General features: G+C 49.5%; 2 protein-coding genes across 4 annotated transcripts in view; one reads left to right on the top strand and one right to left on the bottom strand.

Annotated features, from left to right (window-relative positions):
* Positions 1 to 3,554, top strand: part of TBC1D8B (TBC1 domain family member 8B) — a 41,341-nt gene extending 37,787 nt beyond the window's left edge. For both annotated transcript variants that reach the window (XM_075435337.1, XM_075435338.1), the window contains exons 19-21: positions 652 to 708; positions 1,021 to 1,118; positions 1,462 to 3,554. In XM_075435337.1, coding sequence (XP_075291452.1) covers positions 652 to 708; positions 1,021 to 1,118; positions 1,462 to 1,872 — 566 coding nt within the window. In that variant the 3' untranslated portion in view covers positions 1,873 to 3,554. The remainder of the gene's footprint in view (positions 1 to 651; positions 709 to 1,020; positions 1,119 to 1,461) is intronic.
* Positions 3,555 to 8,225: 4,671 nt separating this feature from the next.
* The window catches only part of PASD1 (PAS domain containing repressor 1), a 57,349-nt gene continuing 40,213 nt past the window's right edge, over positions 8,226 to 25,361 (bottom strand). For both annotated transcript variants that reach the window (XM_075435507.1, XM_075435508.1), the window contains 10 exons: positions 23,329 to 23,410; positions 19,777 to 19,900; positions 18,945 to 19,045; positions 18,384 to 18,470; positions 17,287 to 17,445; positions 16,545 to 16,748; positions 15,518 to 15,717; positions 13,957 to 14,049; positions 13,296 to 13,503; positions 8,226 to 11,299 (listed from right to left, as the gene is read on the bottom strand). In XM_075435507.1, coding sequence (XP_075291622.1) covers positions 11,129 to 11,299; positions 13,296 to 13,503; positions 13,957 to 14,049; positions 15,518 to 15,717; positions 16,545 to 16,748; positions 17,287 to 17,445; positions 18,384 to 18,470; positions 18,945 to 19,045; positions 19,777 to 19,900; positions 23,329 to 23,410 — 1,429 coding nt within the window. In that variant the 3' untranslated portion in view covers positions 8,226 to 11,128. The remainder of the gene's footprint in view (positions 11,300 to 13,295; positions 13,504 to 13,956; positions 14,050 to 15,517; positions 15,718 to 16,544; positions 16,749 to 17,286; positions 17,446 to 18,383; positions 18,471 to 18,944; positions 19,046 to 19,776; positions 19,901 to 23,328; positions 23,411 to 25,361) is intronic.

Below are 25,361 nucleotides of genomic sequence, written 5' to 3'. Positions count from 1 at the left end.
TTACATGGAAGCAGGGGAGAGTGTACTTGGTCAGCATTTTTCAGCATAGTAGGCAACCTGTTGCAGTTGCTGTTGAAGTGATGGCATTTCACTTTTGCATTCAAGGCATAAAGGGATGATATTTCCTATCTCAAGGAATAAAATATCCAAATCCATAATTATTTTGAGGCACATAAGAAGGTGTTTAAATATCCTTTGCTTCCATTTGAAACCAAGTAAGCTGAAAAAAGTTTTATGAGGACTAAGTTTATGGAGCTGATAAGATATTCTGTTGGAAAGTTGTGTGGTTTTACTGCTTTGGAAGGCAGATCCTTTTTTTGTTTTTTAAAAATTATCTTAAAGTACTTTATGTGTAATATATGGCTACTGTTCTCACCACTGCTCAAGACATGGGCCGTGAACACGGTAACGACTATTTGCTCGATATAACTGATTGCAGTTTCTTTTGTGATCTCCAGCCTTGTGGTGGCTTCTGGTTTTATAGAAAGTACACAAATCTTGGTTTTGTTGTGGCCTAATCTGTGTTGAGAACATAGGGGTTGGTGAGGGTCTTGTTCCTTAACGAAGGAATTTTTTGTAAAAAGAAATGAACCATTGGTCCGTTTTTCTCAGATAATACATCTTTCTTCTTTTTCTCCTTCTAAACTGTAGTTTCATCTGTTGGGGATAGTCTTGAAAGTGATTCTCTGAAGAGCAGCCCAGAAAAAGGTGAAGAATCCTGGAGACACATTTGGTAACTGTGTGTCTTTTGGGGAAGCAGAGCTGGGGAAGTGTGTGGTGACAAAGTACACTGAGTAACATCATCTCTAACGTAGTACTAGCATTATACTCACTTTGGTAAGTGTAGTACTGGGGGGCGAGAGGGCAGTGTAAAACTCTCATCCTGTTAAGTCCTTGGCCCCACCTCTCTGTTGAGAAGGAATGACACTGAGGATGTCAGTTCTTCTGCTCATCATCCCTCATGGGAACCTCTTAGTTCTTGCTTGTCGCTTCTATTATTTTTTTCTTTTTGTCAAGTAGGGAAGGGGAAGGTTGATATTCAGGCATATCTGAAGCAATGGCAAGATGAGCTTCTTAAAAAAGAAGAAAACATTAAGGATTTGCCAAGAATGAATCAGGTGAATTGTCTGAGTCTTATTTAAGTCTGTTTTTGACTGTGGTTTATCCTTTCAGTCTTATTAGTAGTTTTGTAAAGGATTTGTAGGATCCCTTAAATTTCAGACCTTCACATTAATCATTAGTCTGTGGGGATTTTGAAACTGCTGTAACTGTAAGCTTATGAAGACAGGGACTTCCAGGCACGCTTAGGTTTATCAGGGCTGGTCCACGCCCGTATTGTCGTTAGAGCAGTTGTACCAGGGGCCTAGCAGCAGCAGGCACTGGATTGAGATCACAGCGTGTAGTGAAGCAGAACAGTTGTGTTGCTGTTCTCTGAATAGTCTCCTTTACATCTCTCTGTAGTCCCAGTTCATCCAGTTCTCAAAAACTCTGTACAATCTGTTCCATGGGGATCCTGAGGAGGAACTGTTGTATCGGGCTATAGCAGTGGTTACCAGCCTCCTGCTGAAAATGGAAGAAGTTGGGAGAAGACTCCAGAGTCCCACATCACCAGTCCAAAGTCCAGTTGCCGTTACAGAGGTGCCTGCTGAAACCCCCAGAAAAGGGCAGGAGGAAAGCAGCTCCGAGCAGACTGAAGGCAGTAGAGCACAGAGTTTCAGAGGGAACCATGAATGGTCTTTTGCCTTTGAACAGATCCTGGCATCCTTATTAAATGAGCCAGCCTTTGTGAGGTTTTTTGAGAAACCTCATGACATAAAAATTAAAATAGAGAGTGCTAAAAATTTACAACTTAAAGCAAGAACCAGAATTTAATTTTCTTTACCTTTGACTCTGAATTAACCACATAAAGCGCTTACAAATGAAGGTTGTTACTATGGAAATTGAGTCTGGTGTTTACATAGGGAATGGAGTTTGAAGAGTTAGCTTTAAATATCAGATTACTGGTATGTAATGTAAATAAAAATAGTTTGAAGCACAATCACTTTCTTGCATTGTTCATAAGTTTCACTCCAAAAAAAGGACTGAATAATAGACTGTCTTTACCATGTTATTAAAATATGCAACGTTGCTTGGAAATGCTGGATGTGACCTACTGCAAACCTATCTGAATGACAGCTGTTACAGTGACAGCTCTCCAGGTTCATTGGTACTACTGTGAGAAAAGGAATAACTTCCAGCCATTTTCACTTAAAAGGAGTGTGGTCAGCTTAGAGGTTGTCTTCCAGGTTAGTTTAATTAGTTATTTCCAAACTTACATGTGGGCTGGGATCAAAGCAGGGCGAACACTAAGAATAGAAGGTGTGGTAGACACAAGATTAGCATGAGGTTAGAGAAGAGTCGCCCTGCTCTCAGTTCCCCCGCTTTGGTGTTACCGATGGTCTTGGACTCTTGCAGATTCCAGCTTCTCGTCGGCAGTTTGCAGACTGCATTCTCGCAGCCCACGTCTCAGCTTTTGCAACAAACAACTTGGCTTCCTGCTTTTCTAGCTCAGCCTACATAGGAATTCTCTTTCCTGTTTTCACACCAATCCTCCTACAATACAGGTGAGAAGGATGGAAGCTTTTTTGGTCATCCAGGCTGCTCACAGATGCAAAAGCTAGTGCAGATTGTTGAAATCAATGGAGAGCAGTGGCTAAATCTGTCTGACCCTGTGGTGGTTGTCATTCGTCTTGCAAGAGGAGCCATTGTTGGCTTCTTAGGAGCATGTTGATGAAATGTATAGTTTTGCTTGTGTTTGAAAACCTGAAGCACAACCTGTCCTTAGCTGCTTCATAGTTAGCTGAATGCTGACTGTTGAACTGCTAGGGACAGATTGCAGTTGCTCCTTTGCCTACTCTGAGTTCACACCTCCACCTCGTAATGATTCTTTCCTTTCTGTAGCGCTCTGAATTATTGATGCTGTAATATCTTCTGTCTGCTGGGACTCATCACAACAAGAAAATCCTCTGGAATCTGACTTGAAATTTGTAATATATAAAAAATTATATAGTAAAGATCATGTGGAGACAAGCTGTGCCAGCATTAATGCTGATAAAGTGTTGACCTTGAAGCTTTGGTAGCTGGTGCTAGAATGGGTTTAGAGAAGGAGGGGAAGAACTTGTATTTTAACAACAAAAAAAGGAAACTGGCACTCTCTGCTACACTAGTTAAAAATGGCTGTTTCTAAAGCGTGTATGACAACATTTCTGTGCAGAGCGGCATTATTTTTATACTGTGCATGTATTTTGTAAAGAAGCAGAATGGGAATGGTGTCAATCACTGCAGCTTTTCTTGCAATACGAATATGAATGAAGAATAAAATGAAATTCTGGCTTGTTACAAGCACTTGGCGAAATGCTGCCATTGCAATTGGTATTGAGGTTCCCATGCTGCTTCTAAAGAATACAGTTTTGATCAGGGCCAACAAATTTATGAAATATTTCTTCTACTCTCCCCCGTACTCTCAGGTATTAATGTAAAATAAAGTTTTATTGAATGAACAGTAACTCCAAAAACTATATCATATATGTGAGAAATGAGGAAGCTTTTTTCAGAAGCCTTCACAAAGTTGTTACACTTGACACAATATAATACTGATTTGTATTTTTATGTGTAAAATATAAAAACTAATTTATCCATTCATATGGATATGTTTCTGAGGCAAAGTAGGGTGACACTGTGTTACTTTTAAAATGTATTTACTCATTGTTTTCCTCATGTTGTTTTAGAAATACAAAGCAGATGATATTGTTCTAGTCGAGGACGTACTTAGATAAGGTTTGCTCAGTGAGTAATTCTTCTGCAAATAGCCATGCCGAAATTAATGGAGCCCCATGAAAACAGATACTGCTGCCCAGCCAAAAAGCTTTTGTAGGGTTATGATGGATGTTGTTAATTTCAAGAAGTAGTCAAAGCTGTGAACTATTTGCTAAGCAAGGTAGCACAGAGATATGAAAGTCTTAAACCTCAGTGACAGTTTTTGGTTGAGAGCCAAGATGTTAAGATCTAAGTTCAGAAGACTGTACTGAAGGAACCTGAAAAATACAGTAGCCTTGTGACTCTACTGGGTTTGGTTATGCAAAACTGAGCACCTTTGTAACGTAGAATTTTCTATCAGTGTCAATCCAACAGGCTGCAGAGCCATTACCAGTCACGTAGCAGCTCTTGTCAGCTCTCACATCTGTGTATAAAGACAGATTACCAGCATATGTATATGTATAAATAGATATAAGGTGAAAAGTAGGGGAATGCTAACTTTTATTAACTTTTATTAACTGCATGGGTTTTCTGTTCAATTTGTTTATGTTTTTCCCCCAAAAGGGTAATGTCTTGAAGTCATTCCTGTCATACTCCTGCAGGCTGATCCAGCAGGACCAGTCAGAGCGGCCAGGCGTCCAGCCTTGGCAGGACGGAGCAAGGTCGCTTCCAGCAGGCTGGCAGCGCTCAGGCAGCTGCGCAGCTGGCAGGTTCTTCCTTCTGGAGCCTGTGGGTCGCGGGCTGGTCCTCTGGGGACACCGAGGTGTAGCCAATGCCAGGTATCTCCAAGGAGCATAGCCAGGAGGTGCGTTTGCTGGGCTGCTTCCACAGCGTGCCGTAACACTGAGGGGCACTTGTGCTTTGCTTGTGACAGAGTGACTCTGGAGTTAGTGTCCAGCTCCTTTCCATCCCTTTCCTGTCGTGGAGGTGGGCTGGCTGACAGCTATACGCAGGCTTGGCTGGGCCTGGGGCAGCTGGAGCAGAAGCAGCTCCTTCCTCAGTCGCAAGGGGCGATGCCTTGACCAGAGCCCTGTGAAGTCAGGGGCAGAGATCCCCGTCCGATAACAGCTTTCTGGCCGTCTGAGATTCTCGGTGATGCAAAGATGAGCCCAGAGTCACAACACGTTGCATTAGGATGCTGCGGGTGTGCACGCTTCTGCCCCATGTAGCTGGGAATTAAGCAGAAGTGCGAGCAAGGAGTCTGGCGGTTGCAGTGTCTCACCCAGTATTACTCAGCCGCTTCCGAAGGGGGGACTTTCCGTTCAAATTGTAACTTGGAAGTTTGTAGAAGTGTTTTTGAACTTTGAACAGTTCATTCACGAACAGGAAGCAGCGGGGTTAAATGAATACTGATGTGTCATTTCACATATCTATATGTTATTATTTTTCTGTAACAGTTTTTCACAAACTTATCAGTCCTTTTATTTATAGGAAATAAATGAATGTGCACCATTCGGTACAAAATAGACCATTGTAGGTAGGGTATAGATTGCTAAACAGTGATGCTGTTTATACAGTTTTAACATTGCACTACCTGCTGCAGGGTCACCAGTGTGACTTGGCAGCTGTGCCATGGCTGTTTATCCTGAAACATTCTCCGTGGCCGTTAGCGCACACCTCGCAGTCCTGCCTCCTGCCCCAGTATCGTTGTTGCTATGCACATGCGATGCCTTTTGTCAGCCGTAACCCTTAGCCCAAGGGGACAGCGGGCAGCGTGGCGACGTTTCCTCGGCCGGGCGATGCATCGCGTGCTGCTCGGGGAGCCGGCGCTGCTGCCCGCGCTCCGGGCCAGAGCTGCAGCCCCGACCTCGGCGAGGAGCTGGCTGCGTGCCCTCCTCGCGCGCCTCGCTCAGCGCTGGAGCACACGAGGCGGGGGAATAGCTCAACTAACGGTCGTAAAAATACCAGCCCTTTCCACCGTGAGGGGGAACGGCTTGTAATTCGACCGGTAGCGTTTCCCGGGACATGGAAATGGTCGCTGCCGCGTGATGCAGAAAAAGCGCTCTGTGCTTCCGGCCGTTCCTTAAACCAGCCATTTGTTCATTACTCTAATAATGTATTTTTAGAAGAGTTTGCTACCATAGTGACTAAGAATTAGTTCTGTGTTGATTTTATTAGAAGTTTCTCACCCAGTTGTACCATACAAGGCTCTTGATTGCAATTGCAGTTGTTATCTGAGCTAAAACAAAAAGAAATACTCCAATTGGTTTCCAGAAAAATAGACTATTTCGTCTTACTTGCTACAGCTTTGTCACTTTACCAAGAAGGCAATACATGTTTGTGTTGGCGGGTTGGCTTTTTTATACAATGTATTGTATGCAGAAGTACTGTAAGACAAATGTGGTGTTAAATAAAAATTTGTTTCACTTCAGGAAAAAAAAAATCAGTGTTTGAGGCACTATTATTTCTCATGATGCACTGTTTCAGAAGTTCCTTTGAGATCATTAGTCATGTTAAAGCTACATTTAGTCAGTGCTTCCCGAAGCAAGGACCAAGCCAAAAACCGTGTGAGGACACCAGCCTGCCCAGTAGTGGAGTAAAAATAAAGAGGAGACCCAGACTTTGAAGCCTGGGACTCGTTTAGCCTTGCGCCCAGCCTGAGCTTTCTTCAGGGCCTAGACGGCGAGTGAGTTAGCCCAGGATGAGTACTGTTAACTTGTGGGGGCTTTTTTTTGCATCCGAACTAAAACATCTACAGTGTGCAGACATGTCTACACTGCCTCTGATGCCTTGTTCTTTCTAATTGATGTGTTGCCCCTATTGCTTCCGACACCAGTCACGGAAATCCCAGTCTCCCTCTCGAGCCCTCTCCCTGCAGTGGTTCCTACACATGAATACACGATGGCTGTCGCTCTCGTGCCTCCTGCAGAGCAAGGAGCAGCTTCTGAGCCGCCATCCCACCCAGGGAGTAACAACAGCACATACTGTGTAAGAGGTCTCACAAGTATTATTTTATTTCTCTTTTTTTTTTTTTTAAATACTATGTACAATCTGTTTAAAGCTTGTCAAAATGCGTGGGCTCCCATTCAATGGAGCTGTGCAGAGACATAGAGTCAAGACAAGAATAAAATCTTCACTGTTCATCTTCATAAGACACTTCCTTTTTCCCATTACAAAATACTTTTTAAGAATAGTAACATTTATAAATGTATCTATATTCAACAGCATATAAAATAAACCAAGATTTATACTCAATTCTAAGATTTTTTCTTATTTTCTTTTTTCTTTTACATAGAGTATATACAATATATACAGTAACTTTTCACTGTTTGTCAAACCAGCCTGATTATACCTACCAGGCTTTAGCTTATATGTACAAATACGCTAAAAGTGCAAGACTTTATTAATTAAAGCTGCCTGTGTTTTCAGAGGTCTGGAATTGTGTGGCCTATATATACAGTTTTAGATATAGATATACAAGTACATACATATATATGTATATTAAAAATACATATATCTGTATATCTAGAGAGAGAGAGAGACAGACAGGTACAGTATGTAGGTGCTTGTGTACTAGAAAGCCTCGGAACATTAATGACCAATAGGTCGACACTGACACTGGAGCCTGGCCCTGACGCAGGTGGCATCAGCCACGTTCCTAGCCTCTGCTTGTCACCACCAAGCCACGCTTGCATCTTCTTGTCAGCACCCAAGGGGAGGGTGAACCAAACTCGCCAGCAACCCTCAATCCCAAATGGAGCCCGAAAACACACATCATAGCTGACACCGAGGTAAATGAATACAAATCAACCTGAATAAAGAGATTTATTTAGTCTTTTTTTTTTTTTTTTTTTGAGAGCGAATGGTAATATAAGGCAAAAATCCCATGGCCCTGGCTCAGCCTTCACCCAGCCCGGGGGCAGACAGACCAAGCGTGCCCAAAAAGGGGCTGTGGGATTTTGTCCTTTGGAGCATGCCTGGGAAAGAGGGCTCTGCCCGTGAGGGCTGGGACCCCGCAGCCACCCGCGGCCCGGCAGCAGCGGCCGGGCTGGGCACTGTAGATACAGGATAAAGTGCGTTTTAGGTCTCTTGTCTTAGCAAGGCCAATCTAACATGTAAACATCCTTGCAAACCTCCGGTGCTCCTCGCTGTGAGCAGGCGCAGCGATGCCACACACCCCCACACACCCCCACACACACATTTCCCCCCCCCCCCCCAATTCTCATACACACCCCCAGCCCTCCCTGTCTGCGCAGCCCAGCGCTCCCATCAGAGGGGCTGTGCCATGGACACAGCCCTGTCCAGCCACCCACCACCCTCCAAGCCCCTTCCAACCCCCTTTTGTCGGACTTGCTTTCAAAGCCACAGCAATGACAGAAAACTGCTCTGCCTTGGCTACCTCCCACCAAGCCCTGTTAAAAAAAAAAAAAAAAACCCACCACATCCCCCCCCGGGTCCCTGACCCCAACCACCCCCACCTCCAAGAGACATTTGCGTGACTCCTGCCATGTCTGGGCTCACGTACGATGATGAGACACTGCAGGACAACCATGGTGGTGTGTTGGGATGATGCAGGTCTAATGGGCAAGACAGGGAAATACACAGCCTTTCCCTCCTGCCAGCCACACTGGGCCACAAATCGTGTACAATAGCAGAGCCCTGACATAAGTATGTGTGTGCCTCCCTGCTAACATTATGTGCCAAAGTTACGGGGAAAAAAGAATACCCCCAAACAACTCCCAAAATACAGCAACCCCTCCTGCCCCAACCTCATGAGCAGCCCTACTGTCTGGGGATGGGGAGGGGGAGCCCCTAAAAGTAATAGTGCTAAAAAACAAACAGATAAAAAAATTATTTCCTACCTCAAAGGCTCTGTGCTGGCCCTTGCTGCAGACCTCATTTGACACTGCAGCAGAAACTGCCTGGGGCAGGAAAGATCCCCGCACCCTCCCAGGGACTTCGGCTCCGAGAGCTGAGGGTTGAGGCTGTTGCTGTTTCAGCTCACAGTGCTCCACGTCCCACTGCCAGCAGCTGGGTGGCCCTGGCCCATGGCTCTGCTGTAGCTACGGTGCCTTGTAGGGGTTTGAAATGGGGGGGGCCAGTTCAGGCTGTGCCCAAGAATGGTTGCTCAGCCACCCCAGTGCCACGGGCTGTGTCCCAGCCAGGGACTCCACTGGCAAGGCACCAGCCCTGATGCTGTACCCTCAGGGCTGAGGGCTGCCGGGCACATCCTCAGCTCCGTCCTATGGCCCACTGCGCTCCGCAAAACTCTGCTCGTGGCCGGGGAGGCTGCACCTTCCCTCTGCCTGCTCTGCAGCCCTCGACCCGTCACCGCTGGCATCCCTGGGAGGTGCATGCCCAAGTGCCCCAGCCAAAGCCAACCCATGCCGATGCTTTTGCCAAGGGGTGGGCTGCGTGGAAAGTCGGGGGCTTGCACAGCTTTCGTTCACGTGGCCAAAACCCCAAAGCAGCTCCGTGCCTTGCACCAGCCCCACAAAAGCTCCCGGCTGCTGCAGGTGGACCCTGCTCCGGCAGCCTGTCCTCCCACCACCACCACGGGCAACAGCACACCAAAGCCCCGTCCCCCTCCCCAGGAAAAACCCGGCGGGTGGGGAAAAGCCCCTTGTGCATCGGGCGAGCGGTGAGTCACTCTGCGCCCGGCCACGCAGCCAAAACCACGTCTGGGGCAGAGCCGTCGCGCTCCTGTTTCGTTCCTGAGCTCTCGGGGAAATGCGGGCTGCCCCAGCCCGCTCCGCTCAGGCTCAACCCATCAGGATTCTCCATCCTCGCACTGCCCAGCCCACGCGCGCGCGCCTGGCCCCAAAGATAACGAAACCCTCCCCGTGCTGCCGCGCAGAACATGTGTGTGGCTGGTCAGGGAACACGAGCTAGCCAGCCAGCTACATGCACAGCTCCTGCATTAGCTACCTCTCACTATAGATCTATGTACTATTAGCTATACCTATTTTTTTTGCATGCTAACTTTCCACTTCCCCCCCCTTTTCTTGAAAGACGGGGGCTGCTCGCACCAAAGGCTGCTCTATCAGTAAGCACCAGTGTCCAGCCGCTGCGAAGAGCCACACACATGGCTTGCACAAGGAAAAAATCAAACATATGCCAAAAAAAAGAAAAAGGCAAATAAAAGAGTGCGCTTTGCTTGGGCTCAGCCAAGGTTATGGACTAACCCGTCCCTAAACCTTGCTCTGACTGTCAGACGGAGCTTTACTGCCAGGTGGACCCGGTCCTAACTCACTATTTTCTAGAAAAACTTACAGTGACGGCCTCACCCATCTCCTGTGTTAGGGCTCTGACAGTGCCCAAGGTTAGCAATCAGCTACTAACTCCTCAAAAATGTACATTTTCATTTTTCCTTTGGAAAGACACGAACAGTAGGGACATTTAACTATACACCCACTGAGGAATAAACTGTTTTTTCAATTCATAAATATAAACATATAGTTAAAAAGTGACAATTTACAAAAATACAATTTATTGCTGACCCTACGGGCTTGTAACACCGCTTGTGTCATTGTGAGCGTACGTTTCAGGTTCGCCACATTGGAACACCACCTAGCAAAACCACAAAGTTTGCTGTCGTACACTGTTCTATGCTTGTTTGCTTGTCTTCATCTATAGAAACATACACAACTACATCACTTGAAACAAAAACAGCCAAAAAAAAAGAACAAGTAAGGATTCTGTGTCTGTAACCTGAAAAATACTTGGCTACAGGGAGTAAAAACCGTATAAATGTATCTGCACTTAACCAAAATAAAACACGACAAATATCTTACTAGCCGTGACGTGAGCTGGTAGAACAACAGTAAGAAATTCAGGCAAAAGTGGTGTTCTGTAAACTAGCAGCATTATCCAATCTCCTGGAAAACAAAAAATTGAGGGACTGAGGTATAGAAAAAAGGAAAAAAAATCCAGAGTGGACCAACTACAGTGAAACGAGCGATGTACGTGGTAATCCAACGGCGTCCTGCGGACCGGCATAGTCTGCGCACGTGCTCCAAGCGCAGGGCTTCGATTCACAGTGACTTTCAGCATTGAAGGCCTGAACGGAAAAGGGTTTTCTCCGCTGCAAAGCAATCTGCCTGGCGACCCGGTAAACAACCTCCCTGCAGCCAGAAAGCCATCGCCTTCCAGTTGTACTGTGGTGCCGGGCAAGAGCAGGTACAGCTGCTGGAGCAGCATCGCGGACCGGCTGCGTGGAGATCCCAATCGACGAGGTGCCCCCGGAGCCGTCCGTCCCCATTGGGGACCGTCCCTCCAGCCACCACCTTGCCTGCGGGGCCCGACCTCACCCATCCCGTGCTCCGACGGCGTCGTCCTCCCCTCCGTGGGGAGCGGTGGAGCCATGGTGGCCTGTGCCTCCCGGCCCCGGCACTCAGGGCAGCTGCATCTCGGGCAGGTCCGGCAGATTGCAGGCCTGGCCCTGAGCGCGGCGGCTCTGCTGCTGCGGCTGGAGGAAGCAGCTCAGGGGGTTCTGCTGCGGGGCATGCTGGGGCTGGAAAACGCGCTGCGTTGGAGCCCCGGCCACCGGCTCGGCACCTTGCATCTGTCGGGAGACACAAATCCGACCAGTCAGACCTGCCCCATTGCCCATCCACTCCCTCTCTTGCTGCTGGGCTGATGCTGAGGCTCATACCCAGGAATGCAAGTACCAAGTTCTGAAGGTAACCTCTACCCATCGAGGGTACAAGTGCTGGACAAGCAGCTTAGGATGGTGGTGTTATCAGCACAACTAACAATGCCTAGAGAGTGTGGAGGGGAAGCAGGACACATCCATCCTCAGCCCCATGGGAAGCCCAGAAGGAATGGAGACCTTCAAAAGCTATTGGACGCCAAGGTAAAATTTGCAGGATGTGCAGCTTCCATCTTGCATGGGAAGGATCTTCAGGCAACCAATGAAGAGGTTGTAGAGTGACCTGATCACAGAATCATAGAATCATGGAATGGTCTGGGTTGGAAGGGACCTCAAAGATCATCTGGTTCCAACCCCCCTGCCAGGGGCAGGGACATCTTCCACCAGACCAGGTTGCTCAAAGCCCCGGCCAACCTGGCCTTGAACACTGCCAGGGAGGGGGCAGCCACAGCTTCTTGGGCAACCTCTGACACTGCCTCACCACCCTCAGAGTAAAGAACTGCTTTCTTCTATCCAGTCTAAATCTCCCCTCTTTAAAGCCATTACCTCTTGTCCAATCGCTAGAGGCTCTGCTAAAAAGTCTGTCCTCATCTTTCTTATAAGTCCCTTTAGGCACTGGAAGACCACAATAAGGTCTCCCCAGAGCCTTCTCTTCTCCAGGCTGAACAGCCCCAACTCTCTCAGCCTCTCCTCACAGCAGAGGGGTTCCAGCCCTCGGATCATTTTTGTGGCCTCCTCTGGATCCGCTCCAATAGGTCCATGTCTCTCCTGTGCTGAGGGCTCCAGAGCTGGAAGCAGGACTCCAGGTGGGGTCTCACCAGAGTGGAGAAGAGGGGCAGAATCCCCTCCCGCACCCTGCTGGCCACGCTGCTGGGGATGCAGCCCAGGGTACAGTTGGCCTGCTGGGCTGCCAGCACACATTGCCGGATCGTGTTGAGTTTCTCCTCAATCAACACTCCCAAGGCCTTCTCCTCAGGTCTGCTCTCAATCCATTCTCCACCCAGCCTGTTTGTCCATGGCTTTGGGGTACCACCCCGTGGCGGGTTCACCCCCTGTTATGCCTTTAATTAGGCACCAAAGCCTGGTTTTCTGTTGCCCTGCAGCTATTTATCTCCCCCAGCATCACTCTGCTGCTGATACTGCTAGTCCTCAGGACCTCAGTGCAGCCCGTGAGCATGTGTACCCAAATTGGGGACAGCTCATGCCCTCACATGCCCACATTTGTTGACAACCATGATTCATTTCTTACTCTAAATGCAGTCCTGCTGCGTGCCTGCTTTCAGCTGTACCTACTCCTCCTGCTTTTTTTTCTACCATCTTTGCCTGGAAGAATGTAACTTACTGCTGCCAATCAGGAAAGTCTTGGAGGCCATATTACTAATCAATTAATAGTTTCAAGAACCCCTCTCCTTGGCAGTGTCATTGGTTTGGCATGCACTGGTGAAGCTGTGCTTTGAAAAACCAAAATCACCTTCTCCACAGATCTGTGTCGTGAAACACCCATTTATTAAAAGACAGCAGTGATGACAGCTGATAAAAAACCTTTCTATGCTGAGACATAACAGCAGGAGGCATGTTTTCCAAAGAACTTATCCCTTCTCATGTTTCATGTCTACTACAAGATTCCCACCAGAGCTCCTCTGGATGACAAGCTGTGTTTGAAAAACTGGATGTTTCTTCTGGACACTAAGTGATAACCGAGTTTGTTGAAAAATATGGCCTTGAACGGGTGCAGAGCCAGCCTGGAAAGGCTGAGCACTTGGGTGCGCGCAGATACAATGGGAATGGAGGACACGCGAGTCCACCAACCAGCTTTGACTTGCCAGGTAAGCCCCATTTCTTCAAAAAAGCTAACCCAACCCCAAAGCCATCCCTGTGCATCCTCAGAAACCTGTTCCAGCTCCATTACCTGAAGGTAGAGACGATGCTGCTGAACCTGTTGCTGGGGCCACTGGTGCAGATGAACCGGTGTGTTTGCCTGGTGGGATGTGAAGCTGGCGTGTGGGATCATCAGAGACGGGGAGAAAACGGGCGACGAGGCTGGAGGTCGGATGGTGCTACAGGTAACCGGTTGCATGTGTCTTGGGGTAGGCAAGATCTGCTGCTCAGCAACGAATCTGCCACGGGGAGGAAAATGAGGCATGAGAACCCAGGCCCACCACCGGAGTGCTGAAGGAACCAGACTGGAGCGGGGTTTCTCAAACCATGCAGCGCCTGGCGAAAGCAGGTCTCAGATTTCGCCTCCCCATCAAGCACAGACTGGAACTACAGAAAATTAACGTTTTTAAGGATGTATATCTCCTCCATGACTTGATTAGGCATTTTAGACTTTGCAAAAGCCAGAAGACTTAGGGGTTTTTTTTCCCAAAGCATTTTAGTGATCATAAATTTCTTTCTAATTAAAAAAAATTCTCATTACTTTTTCTCGTAACCAGCTGAGCTTTTGTTTCTTTTAAGACTGAGACTGTTTGTGTTTGCGTGATCACATACATGTTTTTCAACATAACTTTCAGTGCTGTAAAGTGCCCTGCTAAAACACTGTGTGAAACCAGAGACCAGCAAAGACTCACTTTCCTTGCTGCCTGCCGGCACTGCTCTGCGTGGACTGGCCGCTGCTGTTGGTGGCAGGCATCATGGCTTGGATAGACTGATCCAACAGCATTCTGCGGTGGAAGAAAAATGGACAACGGTCAGGGAAGGGAGGTCCAAATTCCCGTCAGTCTCTAGAAACAAATCCCTGAAAATCCTCCCTGAAAGCCTGCAAACCAGGCAATGAAACACAGCTAATGAAATAGGATGCTTATGATCGCCTGGTCTAACGCACTCGCAGAGGTGAGCTGAAACTTGCTAAATCTTTCATGTAAGGAGTATGTTTAATGTTTTACAGATGGTGAGACCTGTGGGGTTTATCTTGCTTCCTTACACAGTATTTCAAGATGGCTGGATCCTGGATCCCAAGGTGGTTGAATAGCTTGGGGCAGTTGTATATGGCTTGGGGAGAAGTGGCTGGAGAGCTGCTCAGCGGAAAAGGACCTGGGGTGCTGGTCGACAGCCGCTGAACATGAGCCAGCAGTGTGCCCAGGTGGCCAAGAAGGCCAGCGGCATCCTGGCTTGGATCAGGAATGGTGTGGCCAGCAGGAGTAGGGAGGTGATCGTGCCCGTGTGCTGGGCACTGGTGAGGCCGCACCTGGAGTACTGTGTTCAGTGTTGGGCCCCTCACTACAAGAAGGACATTGAGGTGCTGGAGCATGTCCAGAGAAGGGCAACGAGGCTGGTGAGGGGTCTGGAGAACAAGTCTTATGAGGAGTGACTGAGGGAGCTGGGGCTGTTAAGTCTGGAGAAGAGGAGGCTGAGGGGAGACCTTATTGCTCTCTACAACTACCTGAAGGGAAGTTGTAGTGAGGTGGGAGTTGGTCTCTTCTCCCAAGTAACTAGCGATAGGACAAGAGGAAAAGGCCTCAAGTTGCATTGGGGGAGGTTTAGATTGGATATTAGGAACAATTTCTTTCCTGAAAGAGTGGTCAGGCACTGGAACAGGCTGCCCAGGGAGGTGGTGGGGTCACTGTCCCTGGAGGTGATGTGGCATGTGTAGATGCGGCACTTGGGGACATGGTTTAGCAGGCATGGTGGTGTTGGTTTGACAGTTGGACTCAATAATCTGAGAGGTCTTTTCTAACCTTAATGATTCTATGATGCTATGTTTCATACAATGTTTCCGGCACTCTATAAAAAAAAATGGCTTCACCATTCGACCTTGTTCTGGCTGGAGAAAAGACACTCTGGAGCTCCAGAGCAAGCAGACACAGGTTTGGGCAAAGCTGTCCCTACTAGTTTTTCCTGTTCACTCCCTCTGAGAGCAGCAGATGTCCAAAGGTTACAGAGCTACACGGACAATTTATGGAAACATGGAGAGAAAAGCATTTCGGGCCCCTGAGGGCACAGCATGGTGTGCAGAGCACCCTGCTTGCAGGCACCCTGGGCTCGCCACTAACCCAGATCTCTGCAGCAGGGAACATCCCTACATCCTTGCTGTGGCACCCAGAGACCACCACCCCCCGAGCCTAGCCGTGCCAGCCCTCCCCACCACCCAGCTATTGCTGTTTTCTGTCATCGCCATCCGGACGTTCGTACCTGAGGCTCCTGTCCTGGCTGTAGTCAGACTGCGGTTGCCTTTCGCTGCCATCAGTCGGCATCTGTGCAGCCACTGTGATGGGATGCGCTTGCGAAAACACCATGGGGTTGTTGTAGAGGGGCACTGAAATGCTCGTCTGCCCCGGCAGACACGTTTGCTGGGCTTGGTTACCTCTCATTAGGTGCTGCTGCTGCTGCACCTGAAATGAACACATAGATACCCACGTAAGCTTTTAAAGCTCCCTAACAGAAGGCTAAAATAACTGCTTCCAGTATGCAGGTAGGAAAAGGAGAAGCAATAGTAGGATATTCTCCCTGAACACAGCTCTGTTCAGGACAACCAACCCATCTGCATTTATTGCCCCCGCACAGCAGGCGCTGGGATCCCCTGCGGCAGGAGCAGACGGTCTCTTCAGAAATCAGAGTACAAGGGTAAGGGCACGCAGGGCTCGAGGGAGAAGGGATCAGCTTGAGAGGGGAGGAGGAGTGCAGATCCAAAGGATCCAAGGAAAGCGTCTCATCTGTCCTTTAAAGCAGTAGTTTTGGTCTTTTTTGCTTTTGGACACCTCAGTTCTTTCCCAAGGAGATGTGACCATCTATACAGTGGATTTAGGTCTAGCGATGACAAACTTTTCAAAGCTGCCCTCCAAGACTTCTCGGGCAGAAGAAAATTAATCTTTTAAAATTATGCCTGCTTCCCCAGATTACGAAGTCACAACCCTCACCGGCTATGAACGAGCATCAGGTTGCAATCGCAAACAGAAGTGAATGACAGCCCAAATCCCCCACTCCGTTCCTCCGGTCACCAAGACGGTTCCAAAGGTCCCCAGCATTTAATGCATTTAGGCTACCTGGCTTTTATTTTTACAGCTGAATGGCATCAACTGTAAAATCGCATCGCAGCTGACTCTCGAGGAGTAAAATCAGCACAGAGGAGATGCGCGGGCCCACGGGGAGGGTGGACACGGCAGACAAGTATTTAAAAGCCAGAAAAGGGGATGATGAAGGCAGCGAAGCAGCCAGCGACCTGGGCGGCCGTGCCGCAGGGGTCCCTGAGGAACTGGCGTGGGGCCGGCAGGTGGGTGCTGCAGTAGTGCTTCGTCCCCGTCACGCCTTGCTGTTGCGACTTCTTGGCCGTGGTCTGCCCGGGCGTCCCTGGCGCCGGCGGCCTCCGGGGGCTCGGGTGCTGCACGTTGTTAAAGACGACGGGGATCGGCTGCTGCATCAGCATCTTTAAATAAAAGAGACATGAGTTGTTGCAGCTCCTACAGTGGTTGTACTGCCTGGGAGATACTGTCTCCAGCTCCCAGGCTGTCTCTATCAACATATGTAACACTGCAGCAGCAACACCTCTAAATCCAGGGGCAAAGTGAACCATGAATAACAGAAAACCAAATGTTAGCTTGCACCCAAATATTTATTCAGAGCCACGACGGTTGCAGCTGCATTACGCCTGTTGCGTTTTTCAGGAATGGCACTGGGGATCCAGCAGCACTAACCAGCCACCGAACCGCCAAGCTTTTTGTGTAGGGGGGCACTTCGGATCAGCTTGGGAGTTTTTTTTCTAAATAATGAAAATTACTGATTCAGTACTTCAGCAGATACTGATGCCACTCATCTCTCAGAAGACACTACTCCCATGTCCGAGACCAAACCACCAATTTAGCCAGAGCTCATTTCTAAATGCTTTTGCCACCGACAATTTTTGTTACTGATCCCTGTGCTCAAAGGAAAAGTAAACGGTTTGTGGGTTTGGGAACCTCAGGTACCTGCAGGTTGGAGTCCTGCACCAGCTGGAGCTGCTCCTTGATGACGTGGAGCTCTTCTTGCTGCGTCTTGATGTCAGCTTGCAGGATGCGAGTCCTCTCCTCCAGCTGCTCTTTCAGCTGATGCATCATCCCCAGCTGGGTCGGGAAGTGGTACACTGGCTGCGGAGAACAGAGAACAAGATCATGGGATCAGTCCTGCAACTCCCATTCATAGTGATGCTGGCTTCAGCAAAATGACTGCTTTTCAGCTTTTGCCACAGAAAATATGATGCTGACAGTAAATGGCAATTGCATATTTAACCAAAGTAGCACCGTACGTCCAGAGCAGCAGCACAACCGGCTCATGCTCAGTGCCTAGCTCCAGATCTTGCTCTGTTAAGTCCCTGCGCAGACGTAGTGTCTGCACATGGGACTCCCCTCTCCCTTCAGCATGACTCCCTCCTAATATTGGACCACTCATGTTTTGTAGCAGATGCTGCATGCAAACCCTTGCTGCGCCTCCAGGCTGGGCTATCAGCTGTGCTGCTAATTATATTTCCCAATGCCAGGCCCAGGTTAGGTCGTAATCCCACCCTGGTATCCATCCTTCACGCCTACACTGGCCATCTTCCATCCCTGTATTACAGTGTGTATGTTTACTCCACTGGCCTGAAAGCTCTGTGAGGACAGGTCTCGTAGTTACGGTTTGTGACTCCCACATTTTTCTTGTGGGTTGTTTTTTTTTTTTTTCTGGCCTAACTTCAACCTTCCGTGACATCCCCTTCCTCTACCAGGGCAATAAAACTCTTCAGCATCGTATCAGCCCGTAGTTAGTTGCTAGCAATTCAGAGATGAGCCTTCAGCAGCCCCCAATGGTTTTGACACGGACAAACCTTCTTCTAAGCTGTTTCCTTGGGTGTCCTACCTGCTCCGTCTCCTCACTGAAATAAGTGGTTGCAATAATTTGGTTGCAGGTAAATCTCAGTAACAGCAACAGCAAGGGCACTGAAACCTTGCTGGGACCAGCCAGCAAGGAGGGAAGAGCAGTGAACCAGAGCCTCCTAGTCTGCCCCGCTGACTGGCCATACCAGTGCGTTTAACAGAAATAAACCACGTACCATCACAGCGTGCTGAGAGGGCACTGCCGGCTGAGCCACGGGATGCTGAGGGAGATGTTCACCAGCGGCTTGAGGAGTTGCTAGGGCCTAGAAATGAAAACTTTGGCTTACTGTGGGTCCATAGCACCTCCAGTGCAGAGCTGGTGTGATACCAGCTCACACTGGTGATGAACAAGTGGACAACTCCATGTGGAGATCTGAGAAAGAGTCTGAAGGGAGAATTTGAGCTCCTGCATGCCCCCTTCTAATTGCAAATCCTCACAGCCAGCATCCATTTTTGGATTTCATGTGTACAAACCCCAGGAAAAGCGGGCTGGCAGTGTGAGGCGGCGTTTGGCCGGGAGCAGCAGACTGAACCCCGAGAGGCGGCAGCAGAGGAGCCTCTCGCAGCTCCCCGACGGCCCTGCCAGCCAGCAGCGCTCCCCACAGCCCCGGGAAATCCCATGCTCATGCCCAGCACACCCGGAGGTGGGGATCCAGCCTCTCCGAGAGCGAGACCAAGCTTTGTCAAGCTCATTTCCTTAGGGCATCAGCAAGACTTTTGCTGGCAGGACCACCGACCTGAGCGCTTCCAGCCGATGCCAGCCGCAGGGCCGCCTTCTCCGCTGGTGCCGACGGCCGGCTGGGCGTGCTGGTGTCTGTGTGTCGCATGGATGACGTGGCTGGAGGAGAGATGGTTCACTGCGATACGGCAGACCCATGCCCGGTTACCCTGGCTAAGCCTGAACTCTGCTTACGCAGATAAGCAGCGACCCAAAGGCTGCCAAACTGGATCCCCACAACTGCCCCTCTTGCTCCCCGCCTGACTCATGGGGTTCCCTTCCGATGTGAACACCCCGCTTTGGCCTTCCCTCTATGGATGTCTCCAGACGAGCTTTCCCACTGTCCCCCCAGCAAGTATTTCAAGCACCCTTCTCTGAGTTGGGTCCTACCCACGGCCCCGCACCCACGGGCACTGCGGTCACCTCCCGGCTGCCCCCTGGGGCGGGGGGACACTCGTGGGAGCTGGCATGGAGCTGCCAGTGAGGCAGGCAGAGCCTTCTGCACTCCTTCTGCGGGGACTGAGCACCGGGGACCAAACCACCTCGTCATAAAAGTTTGGTCGGTGAGGTTCAGGGCTCAATCAAACTGCTCCAGCTTAGCGAGCCACCTCCCGTCCCCCGAGCCACAGCGAACAACCACAACTGGGAAAGCTGCTCACACCCGGGCAGCGGGCGAAGGGAGAGGAGGCAGCACGTGGCTGCGTAACCATAAGATGGTCCCAGAGCCAAGCACCCTTCTCCTGCCCTTGCTCAGTCACTCCCAGCCGAACCCTGGAATTTTGGAGGTTGCTCTGCCCTCCAGCCCCTCCTCGCCCCCGCGCTGGGCTGTCCCCGGACATGCTGGCACCTACACGCGGAGTCGGAGAGGGCGGTGTGCGAGGAGCGCCGGGAGCTGTGGGATGACAGTGACAGTCCCTCCCGGCTGGCGTCCTGGCTGCTGCCACAGTGCCCCACGTCCAGGTAGGTGCTGTGGCTCTGTGTGGGGTGAAGCACAAGAGGTGAGATCGTCAGCAGGAGAGGACAGCGCTGGAGGGGACCTCTACCACCCCGACCACTTGTTTGCAGAGAAGAATAACAGACTGGGTGCATAGAGGGCCAGCACGGTAGCACCACACCACCAAACCCCGTGCCGTATTTGTTCAGCCCCTCAACGTTGACCCTAAAGCCTTCAGGTATCCCCGTGCAGACACGATCCTCAGGATTACACCCCAGGCACCCCGGCTTTGGGGTGATGCCACGCATTTCTGTCTCAGGACACCCATCTGACAGCAGCAAGCGGCAGTGGGACACACACACCATAGAATCATAGAATCATTAAGGTTGGAAAATATCTCTAAGACCACCAAGTCCAACCATCAACCCAACACCACCATGCCTGCTAAACCATGTCCTGAAGTGCCACGTCTACATGTTTTTTGAACCCCTCCAGGGATGGGGACTCCACCACCTCCCTGGCAGCCTGGTCCAATGCCTGACCACTCTTTCAGTAAAGAAATTTTTCCTAATGTCCAATCTGAACCTCTCCTGATGCAACATGAGGCCAGGCATCGGGCAAACACCGTGGGGACTGCTGCCCGTGCTCCGAGCTTGGCGTGCCACCCTCCTGCTCTCCTGCCTGCGGAGCTGTGTGCAAATGGAAATACGCTTTTATAATTAGCTTCCTTCTGCCCGATTTCTTCAGGCATGTCACAGTTTGGTGGTTGTGGCACACTGGGGCGTGGTGGCAGAAGTAACGAATGAAGGCGGGCCCAAGGGTTTTTTTTATTAATTGCAGAGATGGAGAGAGATGGCTGGGAAGGGACATGGAGCAGTGGCACGGGGACATCAGCTGCAGCCCTAGAAGAACCTACAGCAAACAGCTGCTGTGGGGGACAGCGGGGGATGCTGAGAGCTGCAACCCCACTCGCTGCTCCCAAGGTAGCAGTCGCTCCCAGAAGGCTGTTCTGGACTGGAACCCGGCAGCACATCTGCAGCCTAAGCTAGTCAATATTAATGGCTTTGGAGCTGTCACACCAAAACCACAGATGCCACCTGGCAGATGGTTTATGGCAAACAGCCCATAACTGTTGGGCAGCAGGAGACCGTGTCACCTGCAGGACGTGGGTGACCACGCTGGTCATGCCACCATCGTCCCCACGCCTCCCAGGCAGCTCCCCAGCTTCCCACTCCCCTCCGGAAGATCAAGCAATGGGAGTGATCGCTCTGCCTCTCCTCCGGCTGCCTTACATCAACAGATGCAGCTTAAGATCTGCAGAAAAACATCTCACCTATCAGGTGGAAAGGGGAAAAAGACACAGAAGTGTGCTGTGGTGACAGAGAAGCAGCTGTTTGCAAGACGGTCCTTGCTCAAGTGCAAAAGCTCTCTGGGACAGCTTCCCCTGTAGATCGCACACATGGCTTCTATAAAATAATGTCTGCAGAGCAAAGAGGCTCATGGAATGATAATTACACAACAATCCACTTGAAATGACTTTGATTACTGGTCTTATTTGTAAACTACTGAGAGAAAGAACTTCTAAGTAATTAAAATGACCTTGTTAACTGGGCAGGTGTGTTGGGATCCCAGACTGATTCAAGCCATAGAAATTATTGCTCTGGTCACAATCCTACTCTTGATGCGACCCTGCCCAATGGTGTAAGCAGCGCTGATATCTGGAATAAGAATAAGCGTTTCCCCTTCCCTTCCAACCCCTGTCTGAGTAGCAGTGACGAGCTGGCACTCACAAAACGGGTACCCTGCAGTACTGCCCAGATCCTCCGCGCCTTACTGACGGTGACAGGTACAGCCATCTACCCTCCAGCTCTACTCTTCTGCTTCTCAGCTGAGGTGGTTTAACCTAGCGTTTGAGTAACAGCCTCAGAAAGATAATGAACAGCAGAACAGCAGCAATGCAACTACTGAGTTTGCAGTTATATGCCTGAACGAAGGCCAGCAGTTTAGAGCCATGCAGTGGAAAACTCACAGAATCACAGAATCACAGAATAGTAGGGGTTGGAAGGGACCTCTGTGGGTCATCTAGTCCAACCCCCCCGCCGAAGCAGGGTCACCTACAGCAGGCTGCACAGGACCTTGTCCAGGCGGGTCTTGAATATCTCCAGAGAAGGAGACTCCACAACCTCCCTGGGCAGCCTGTTCCAGTGCTCCGTCACCCTCAGAGAGAAGAAGTTCTTCCTCATGTTCAGACGGAACTTCCCGTGCCTCAGTTTGTGCCCATTACCCCTTGTCCTGTCACTGGGCACCACTGAAAAGAGCTTGGCCCCATCCTCCTGACACCCACCCTTCAGATATTTGTAGGCATTTATAAGGTCCCCTCGCAGCCTTCTCTTCTTCAGGCTGAACAAGCCCAGTTCCCTCAACCTCTCCTCGTAGTGGAGATGCTCCAGTCCCCTCACCATCCTTGTAGCCCTCCGCTGGACTCTCTCCAGTAGCTCTTCATCCTTCTTGAACTGGGGAGCCCAGAACTGGACACAGTACTCCAGATGAGGCCTCACCAGGGCAGTGTAGAGGGGAAGGAGAACCTCCCTTGTCCTGCTGGCCACACTCTTCTTGATGCACCCCAGGATCCCATTGGCCTTCTTGGCAGCCAGGGCACACTGCTGGCTCATAGTTAACCTGTCGTCCACCAGGACACCCAGGTCCCTCTCCGCAGAGCTGCTCTCCAGCAGGTCCACCCCAAGCCTGTACTGGTGCATGAGGTTGTTCCTCCCCAGGTGCAGGACCCTGCACTTGCCCTTGTTGAACCTCATCAGGTTCCTCTCTGCCCAGCTCTCCAGCCTATCCAGGTCACGCTGAATGGCAGCACAGCCTTCTGGTGTATCTACCACACCTCCCAGTTTGGTGTCGTCAGCAAACTTGCTGAGGGTACATTCTAACTCTTCATCCAGGTCGTTGATGAAGAAGTTAAACAAGACTGGGCCCAGTACTGACCCCTGAGGGACACCACTTGTCACCAGCCTCCAACTAGACTCAGCGCCCCTGATGACAACCCTCTGAGTTCTGCCATTCAGCCAGTTCTCTATCCACTTCACCGACCACTCATCCAGCCCACACTTCCTCAGCTTCCCCAGGAGGATATCATGGGAGACTGTGTCGAAAGCCTTGCTGAAGTCAAGGTAGATAACATCCACAGCTCTCCCTTCGTCTACCCAGCCAGTCATGTCATCATAGAAAGCTATCAGGTTGGTCAGGCATGATTTCCCCTTGGTGAATCCATGCTGACTACTCCTGATAATCCATGCTGACAACTCCTCTGGCTCTGCCTGAGTCACAACACAGCTGAAGGCTTGGAAGGCGATGGGAGTAAAGGAGAAGGAGAAGAAAGAACAGATATTTTCCTAAGATTGGTAAGCAATTACTCAGTTTGGTTTACACCCAGTCACTCAACTGTGAAGGGGCATGGTACCTTTAGAGAAGAGGATGCCAGTTCAATCGACGACTCTTCAAGGCCAAGATCTCGCCTTCTTTCAGCTCGAACTTCCGCGTAACTAAAAACCAAATAAAAATTTAAAATCCAGATTTTCAGCCTGGATATTGTCCCTGTGCGAGTTTTCGTGTTGAGTCACCAGCTTTGCACAGCACACACACACTCTCTCTCATGCTCAGGGTGCTTAGAGGAACATCATCAGGCAGCCTTGCAATCTGTGAATAACTGCACATGCTGAATATCTGCAGACAGAAACAACAGGGCAGTGTCCCAGCCCCACTGCGCCAGGACTGCAGAGCCTATATGATAATTGCACTAATCATTCTAAGCACAAACGTAGACACTCCTCTGCAAATTTTGGCCCTGGGTGCCTTCAAGCACAACTAACCTAAAAGCAAAGTGCACTTGGTTATCAACAACAAAATGGGTGTCTTTGTCCTCAGTACAATTTTCCTAATAAAGGAAATTCCCATTTTCCATAATCAGGCAGAAAAATGATACTACAGCTTCTGTGCAGGTAAACAGCCAAATAGCAAATGTATGTCCATTTTCTAAGCTGCTGATGATCAAGAACCCATTTCTTGCCTGTGGTATGTGAGACCTTAGCCGGCGCCTTGCGCACGGGGAGGTCAGGCCCCCTCTCTCTGAGGGTGCCCACAGCGCTGTGCAGCGTGCCACATCAGAGTTAACGTCCCTCACGCCGGTGGAAGCTCTGAGTACAAACCCACAGCTGCCCGGGCGCAAAGCGAGCTGCAGGAATCCCCTGGAATGTGCCTCTAAAAGTGTGTATTTGCTTTCCTTACTTTTTTTTTTCTCTTAATAAAATACTTACAGAAAACAATGTCACATGATTCACCATTGGGATAAACTGGAGAGGGCGTTTTAATGACTCTGTGAGTGCTTGTGAACTGTGGGCACGGAAAGGTGCCAGAATTCAGGGTGCTGAAATATTAATGGGCCATAACCTTTGTGGGAGGCAGGAGGAGCTGCTGAACTGAACTCACTCGTATCATTGTAGGCAACGAATTTTCCTGAAATCACATTTTAACTTGCGTGTCTCATTATTATATTCTAAACTCTAATTATATGAGTCAGAACTGAATTTCAAAATCTCTTTAGGACTATATCACTAGGTTTAAGAGGCACTGGATGCAGAAAGAAGAAACAAGTTCATGCACAGTAAATTCAGAGCTTAAAGTGAAGCCAAATTCCCTGAAGGATGGTAGAAACAACACAACTCACAAGCAATCTTGCTGGCTAACATTTGCTTATGATAACACTTGACATTTAGTTTACACCAGCACGCATTTACACCCGTTCAGTGGTGTAAGGTGTTCTCAGTCTGTGTTTCAGAATATCCCAGTTTGCCAGTGTTTGTTCTTCCAGATGTTTGACAAGTAAAAAGGAGACCAGAAAAAAACTCACAAATTGATTGCTGACAGTAAAGAAAGATGCAGTGAGCAATCTGCTTACTCAAGCTAACAGAGCAAACCAGTGTGTCGCTGTTTTTTCAAGCCCTTCAGTAAATATATTCTCAGTCTTAACACGGTCTTTTCTGAGATGACAGTGGGAACCAAGCCACTTCCCCTCCAGAAGGCGCGTAGCGCAGAGCAGAGCATCCCACACGCCTTCCAGCACGGCTCTGCAAACCAGCACAAGCAGCTTCCCACTAGAGGGGGATCCTGGGCTGAATTTCAGGGGAGGAATGAGGCTAGCAGGACAGCAGCTCACTTCAAATCATAAATATTTAAAGCTCTGATCAAAAGGTTTTGCAGGAGATGTATGATTCCATCCACGCCCATCAAGCCGTCTCATTCTTAACAGCTTTAATTCTTCCTATGGCCATGTTATTGCTAGGGAGAAAAGGGGAATGTAACACACGGACAGACTTGGCCAGCGGTGCCTGCCAGGCTTTTGGCCCGGTTGCCAAATAAAAAAAAAAAAGAGTAATGAAAACACATTATGCTTTTCCCCATGTTCCCTGTCATAATAGTTTTATAGAATTACATACC

This window comes from Opisthocomus hoazin, chromosome 14 (genome assembly GCF_030867145.1).
Source record: "Opisthocomus hoazin isolate bOpiHoa1 chromosome 14, bOpiHoa1.hap1, whole genome shotgun sequence".
Taxonomy (NCBI): domain Eukaryota; kingdom Metazoa; phylum Chordata; class Aves; order Opisthocomiformes; family Opisthocomidae; genus Opisthocomus; species Opisthocomus hoazin.
The sequence above is the reverse complement of the archived record's forward strand: the minus strand, read 5'-3'. Positions and strand labels throughout refer to the sequence as shown.